Source organism: Pinus tabuliformis, chromosome 4_1, assembly GCF_031772625.1.
Source record: "Pinus tabuliformis cultivar Carrire ecotype Pingquan chromosome 4_1, CPIR1, whole genome shotgun sequence".
NCBI lineage: Eukaryota > Viridiplantae > Streptophyta > Pinopsida > Pinales > Pinaceae > Pinus > Pinus tabuliformis.
Genome location: NC_142303.1, coordinates 508,448,716 through 508,455,159, shown reverse-complemented (window position 1 = coordinate 508,455,159; position 6,444 = coordinate 508,448,716). Strand labels below are relative to the sequence as shown.

The 6,444-nt window shown below is 34.3% G+C and overlaps 1 protein-coding gene across 1 annotated transcript; it reads right to left on the bottom strand.

The window, feature by feature from the left end:
- Positions 1-3,551: 3,551 nt before the first annotated feature.
- LOC149176780 (uncharacterized) lies at positions 3,552-6,238 on the bottom strand. The gene is made up of 5 exons (XM_089423191.1): positions 5,633-6,238; positions 5,443-5,521; positions 4,850-5,027; positions 4,363-4,420; positions 3,552-4,037 (listed from the first exon to the last, which is right to left on the bottom strand). Exons 1-5 carry the CDS (start codon positions 6,139-6,141, stop codon positions 3,947-3,949), a joined length of 915 nt encoding a protein of 304 aa, XP_089279317.1. The 5' UTR covers positions 6,142-6,238; the 3' UTR covers positions 3,552-3,946.
- Positions 6,239-6,444: the final 206 nt, after the last annotated feature.

Sequence of the window (6,444 nt, the reverse complement as noted above, 5' to 3'; positions counted from 1 at the left end):
AAAGAATGTAACACAACCCAACACTTAGATCTCATTCTTTCTCATTTGTGGCAAGATGCGGGAAAATCAAGTCATAGGCAAGGGCCCGGAAAAACTTGTATCGAAACCCTTGGTTCTTGTTTTCAAAATGAATTGACTATGCTCCCTCTACCTGCCTTTATAGGAATTGTTTCTCCTATTGTCTATGTCTAAGACTTTAAATGAAAACATACTTTTGATACCAACAAACCAAAGTAGATTCTTGATTTTCCCTTCCTGGCATGAGAGCATCTAATACAAACTAGGTCTGTTAGGTAGCAAACTATGTTGGTTTTCTTTAATGCAACTAAGCTATGGACTATGGGCTTGGTGGTGGTCAGGAGAGATGGCAGGTGGGAAAAAAGCATAGAACAAAAGGGGGTAGAGGTGGCAGCTGAATAGAAGGTCGGCAGAGGTGGTAGGTGGGTAGAACATTGATGGGTGGCCAAGGAACTTTGGATATTTGTAAAATATATATATATATATAAAAACCAAAATTTGGATATGATTAAGGAAATTTATGTATGAGCCAAGGTACTTTGGATATTTGTAAAATATAAACATATGAAAACCAAAATTTGGACATGATTAAGGAAATTGATGTATGAGCCAAGGTACTTTGTATATTTATAAAATATAGATATGTGAAAACCAGAATTTGGATATGATTAAGGAAAGTTATATATGAAAACCACACTTTAGATATTATTCATGATTTAGAAAAGTTATGTATGAAAGTTAGTACTTTGGATAAGACTTAGAAAAGTTTAGATATGATTTAAGAACTTCTTTTCAATCTTTCCACAAAAAGAATTGGATAAATTTCCAATAAGAGATCCAATCCAAAACTTTGATTAAAATTTTAGAAAGACTTTGATTAAATTTTGCCAAACTAAAAAAAATTGGAGTGGAGGCCAAAGAATTACCGGAGGGCCAAAAGTGGCCAGAATACGGGCAAAAAAGTTTCAAAAAATCTTGTAGATGTGTTTTTGACGGTGGAAATGGATTCAGCACCATCAAAAACCTCTAGAACACCTAAAATTATGAAGTTTGAAGTTTTTACTTGGATTTACAAATATCCCACCGAAATTCTTGTAAAATATGATTAAAATTTCAAAAACTTTCCAGGCAAAAGAACATAATCGTTAGACTACGGTAAATAAATTTAAGTCAAACATCGAATTAATTGCAGGTCAACTTCTAACCATCACTCCAGTCCCTCCGGTGCCAAAGCCGCGACTAATCACTTTGGAAATATTTCAAGTGCCAAGCCCCATATGAGAAAGCACAATTTGACTATATATAAAATTTCCTCAATTTCACATTCACAGTTTGATATTTTCCAAAGCCATTTAACCTTGACACATATTTCTAAATTTTCAAAATATCCGCAATATCTTAATACGTCACTACAGTTCTGGAATCGATAATCGATATAGTTCAAAGCTTAGTTATACTGAACAACAACTATTATGCGTATATTTCCCTTCATTAAATTCTTCAATGAGATCAATAAAGTCTAGCTCCATCTTATAAATATTATAGATATTCCAAAATTTGTATAGACAATATAAGTAAAGACAATTTTTGCAAACAATTGCGAGAAAATATTATGGCCTACTGCCATGCTAGGAATGGCATAGGGAGGCTCATTGGCCAATGGCATAGGGAGGCTGAATAAGGCCAATGGAAGCTCAACTCCCAAAAATAAAAATAAGGTACAGAAAATGAGTAACTATAACAAAATAAGTGTAGAGTGGTGTATGTCGGTACTTAACTAAAATAATAAACTCTTGATAATATATTATAGGGATCCAACTAGTTAACAATGAATAATCACTGGGTTTTTCAAAATTGATTATCATGGAACAAATTCTTCGTATTAGCAAATTATTTTAGAAAAACTGCCATAATTATGATGCAACAATAGAAAGTGCAATGAAAACACATAGAAAAAGGTTAAAACAAAATAATATATACAGTTGCAAACTGTGAAACATGTCATATTAAGAAATCCAAGAAAAGAGAACTCAACAACCATAGGAATACAATGCGATATATGATGTATTATGATTCTTCAGCGAGGATTCTCTCTCCCACTGAAAAAAAAATGAACAACCTCTATATATAAATTTATTGATATATTTTCTCCGCTCAATCCAAAACTCAAATATCGCATTTGAAAAAGACAAACTCAGAAATTTTGAAAAAATAATTACTTGATTGATAGAAGGATGCACCTATAATGAAAATCTATGCACTCTTATAACCATATAACTTTTAAAAAACAATAATCTTTAACATAACTAGGACATGTTCAATATGAAAACTAGACTACCATGGTCCATGAGGAAAATTACAGTGCAACAGAGAACATGAATACAACCCAACATATAAAGTACCTCGTAACACAATACAAAGGTCGATACGAAAAAACATAAGTCCCTCGGCATCGCGAAATAGCATAGATGATAGCTAGAAACCAAATATTCACCCGTAGGAAGTAAATTGTGGAACAAAATTAGTTTAGAATATAAATAAAATTATATCACAAAATTAGTTTAGAATAGAAATAAAATTGTATCACTAAAAGAAGGAAAAGACATTTTTAATGCTCACCATCACCTCCTTGGAACATGGAGAAAAAAAAGTGATTCCTTTAATATCACCCTCTTCTGCTCTGTTCCGTGTTCGAGTTCATGTAACGATTCATCAACCCATGCCTTAACAATGGCTTTTTACTTCCCATAATCATCATAATTCCATACACCCAATACACTCTTCCCAACAAACTTCCCATAATCATCATAATTCCTTACACCCAATACACTCTTCCCAACAAAAAAAAATAATGATAAGGAAAAAATTGCATTCATTTTAGGGAAATTACCGTGTCTAAAAAAAATTGCAAAAGCCAACCAAAACAAAATAAAAGTCAATTTTCAAAAAAATTGAAAATGAGTTTGAGATTTGCAGTGGATTAAAAGTAAAATAAACAATGTAAATGTAGTATTTGAATTATGTTTTTGATAATGGAAATAGATTCAGCACCATCAAAAACTTCTAAAACAATTAAAATTATGAAATTTGAAATTTTTACTTGAATTTATAAAAATCCTAGTCAAATTCTATTTTTTTTAAATAGAAATAAAATTTCCCAAACTTTAAAGGAATAACGTTAGACTACGGTAAAAAAAAATTAAGTCAAATATCGAATTAAAAATAGGTGAAACATCGAATTAATTGCAGGTCAACTTCTAACTTTCATTCCAATTCCTCAGGTGCCAAAGCCGGGACTAATCACTTTGGAAATATTTCAAGTGGCAAGCCCCATATGAAAAAGCACAATTATATAAAATTTCCTTAATTTCACTTTTACAGTTTGATATTTTCCAAACCCATTTAACCTTGACACATATTTCTAAATTTTCAAAATATCCGCAATATCTTAATAGGTCAGTACAGTTCTGGAATCGATACTCGATATAGTTCTGGAAATATATATATCGATATCTATATACCGCGTGCAGAATATGTAAAATCACTCACGGACCTACATGTGGTCGCGACCGATTTCTCCAAACAAACAAATATTTAATGTGAACGCAATGTGTATAACAAGGATTCATAAATATCTAGATATTCGTTGTAGTGTGGGCCTATTGCTGAAAACATGAGAAAAATGCAGAAAACAACAGCTGCTTTATCATTTTCAAGTAATTAATTTATGAAATACGAACCAAACAGAAGGTAGTTGTGGTCAGCCATCTTCAGTAACTAGAACTGGGCAATCTCGATTAACCGACTATAAATACCTATGAATAACGGGAATACACAGTGGTATTAATGTATTATCAAAATGCTCATTAAAATTGTTGTTCTGGAAAATATGAGAACAATTCCAGTCCTTGCATGGTCGAGAAGAATTCTAGTCTGACGACGACGGTGCATATTGTTGAAATTTACTATCGTCTGCTGCAGCTACCGTACTATATGGAGACTTTGCGTTTGCATTAAGTCTGCACAGCACAACAGATGACATCACTTTTATTTCTAGTTTTTAGCGAGAGCTTCAATGGCTGACAGACAAGAATGATGGGTTTAGAATAAGCACTCAGATACCATGTATTACTGTAATTTGGTGCAATATATGCAACTTTACATCTCTCTGTAAAAGAAAATTTCAAGATGCAACTTTGCATCTCCTTGTAAAAGAAAATTTCAAGATGCAATATATTACGAGGACATGCAATCAATAAACATTGAGCTGGCACAGCCCTTTCACCATACATGGATGCATAATGTTTGTAAACCAGAATGACAAATAAGAAGTAATTATGTTACCTGTCCTTGCGCTTCTCCAGAAATCGCTGAAGAGAATACTTCCTTGCTAGTGGAAGATCTGATCACAAGTCATTGACAAAAGGCATGACCAGGAATCAGTAGTCTTTATAGTGAAATTATTATGAAGATACGCCTAGCAAGTGGACTGATCATGAATTTTAGGTGGTTGTTGTATCTTCCCTTAAGAAAGGAGACATGCTTAAAAAAAATGTAAAAAATCTAAAGTTGGTGTGACTCAAATCAAATGCAATCAAGAAATATCATTAAATGTTTTAGAGTTTTTCAAAATTCTAAATTTATTTATAAAAATCTCCACCAAATGGTTTCACATAATTTCTGAAAAAAACACTCAAAACGTTAAACAAGGTCATGCCAATAAGGATTAATAGATTGCCATCCAGAAATATTACTTGAATTTGCCAACAACAAAAAAAATGTATTATCTCATATATTGATGGTCTTCGATAACTGGTGGCCTTAGACCTACCTGCGTACATCTTGCAACTAGCAGGTGCGTGCTGGATGCGTGACCCCTTCGATAACTCCACACGAGGAAGTAATGTTTTCAGCTCCGTGATCTGCGATTCACGGCCCTTCGGGGCAACTGGAATAACTGGACAATTAGAATAATTTCCACCGCCGGCATTTAACAATATGGCTTGAGCCTGTAAAACAGATGCCATTATTGGCCTAAACTAGGCCTTGCCCATATTTTAAAGTAGGGAGAGGGGAAAAGCGGCTGTTTTGTATTGATCATTTAAAATTTGATTGATTCGACTTGACTTAATTTGGTTAAGGGTATTTAAATTTTTTCAATTAGGAACTAGATCAAAATAACTTAACAGGCACATATACGCTAAATTTCACTTTGTCCAACATATAACTTAACTCAAAAATTCAATGAACTTGAAGTGACTCTAAAAATTTATCCAACTCTAAATTCCATTTTTTCCAAAATATAACTTAACTCAGAAAAACGGTGAACTTGACCTGACTCTCCAAATTTATCCAACTCTCCCCATTTCTAAATAATTACAATTTCCAACCCTCAACAAAAATCTAAATTTGGCAATCCCATACCTTATTAGCAGGAATATCGTTGTAAACGTTCACTGTTCCGCCGTAGAAAATTGTCAATTGTGCACGAGATTGCTTGGGCCTGGATTCGAAAATAAACTTGCTTACCATTAACATCACAGACCTACGTGAACACAATAAATTAGCTTAAAATAAACGCACAACTAACTATTCTATCCTTTGGAATCCACACCTAAAACTGGTCACATGTCCAGAAGAAACAGCTTGATCATCATCTAACCACGTCTTGTGGTCGAATCCCCCCTTGAGTCCTATTGGGGATCCAAAACCGGACTGGTTGGTGAATAAATTAATGGAACTAGAACATTTTCCAAGAACGGAGAGATCCAGTGACCGAGGAATGCACTCTTCAACTGAGCGCTTAGAAACTCCATTAACAGTGCTAATCCAAGAAGGGAAACCCTTTTCCTCCCCACCGTGCTCTTCAAACATCACCCCATCTCTTAATAGGGAAAGAAAGCTCCCCTTCTCAAAAACACAGTTTTTGAACGAACCATCAGATCTCGGAGCATTCTTGCTGTTATCCTTCGCCTCCGCAGTGCTTGCAGCAACGGCTAAATTCAACCTGGTCTGGTCATTCCGGATCCCCTCTGGGTTGCATAGATTCTTCATTAACTCAACTTTCTCCTTCTTCCTCAGAACACCAAGGAAATCCATGTCTGCACCAACGCCTCCCACCATTAACTTTATTTGAAGGTGGTTGCGACTAAATCTACACCTTTGACGGAAAAAGGAAAACTTTTCTGAGTTTTTGATTGAAGCGAATATCTTTAATTATTTGAACATGCGATTAATTATGATGCAGCGAAAAACACGCCATCGCCACAAACATGTGGCTTCCTCGCGTTTTCCTCTCGGTCAACCGGCCCCTATTCAAATACTGCAAGCTTTGAGCATTGTAAATAAATTTTAATAGTGACAGCTTTGTGTGTGAGGCTTTGATTGGACCATTGGCTTTAATAAATTTTAATAGGGACCATTGCT

Coding starts and splice junctions, on each gene's coding strand:
- LOC149176780 (XM_089423191.1), bottom strand. CDS start 6,141: ATGGTGGGAGGCGTTGGTGCAGACATGGATTTCCTTGGTGTTCTGAGG. Junction 5,028..5,442: donor ACGATATTCCTGCTAATAAG/GTATGGGATTGC, acceptor TCTGTTTTACAG/GCTCAAGCCATATTGTTAAA. Junction 4,038..4,362: donor CTGGAGAAGCGCAAGGACAG/GTAACATAATTA, acceptor TGTGCTGTGCAG/ACTTAATGCAAACGCAAAGT.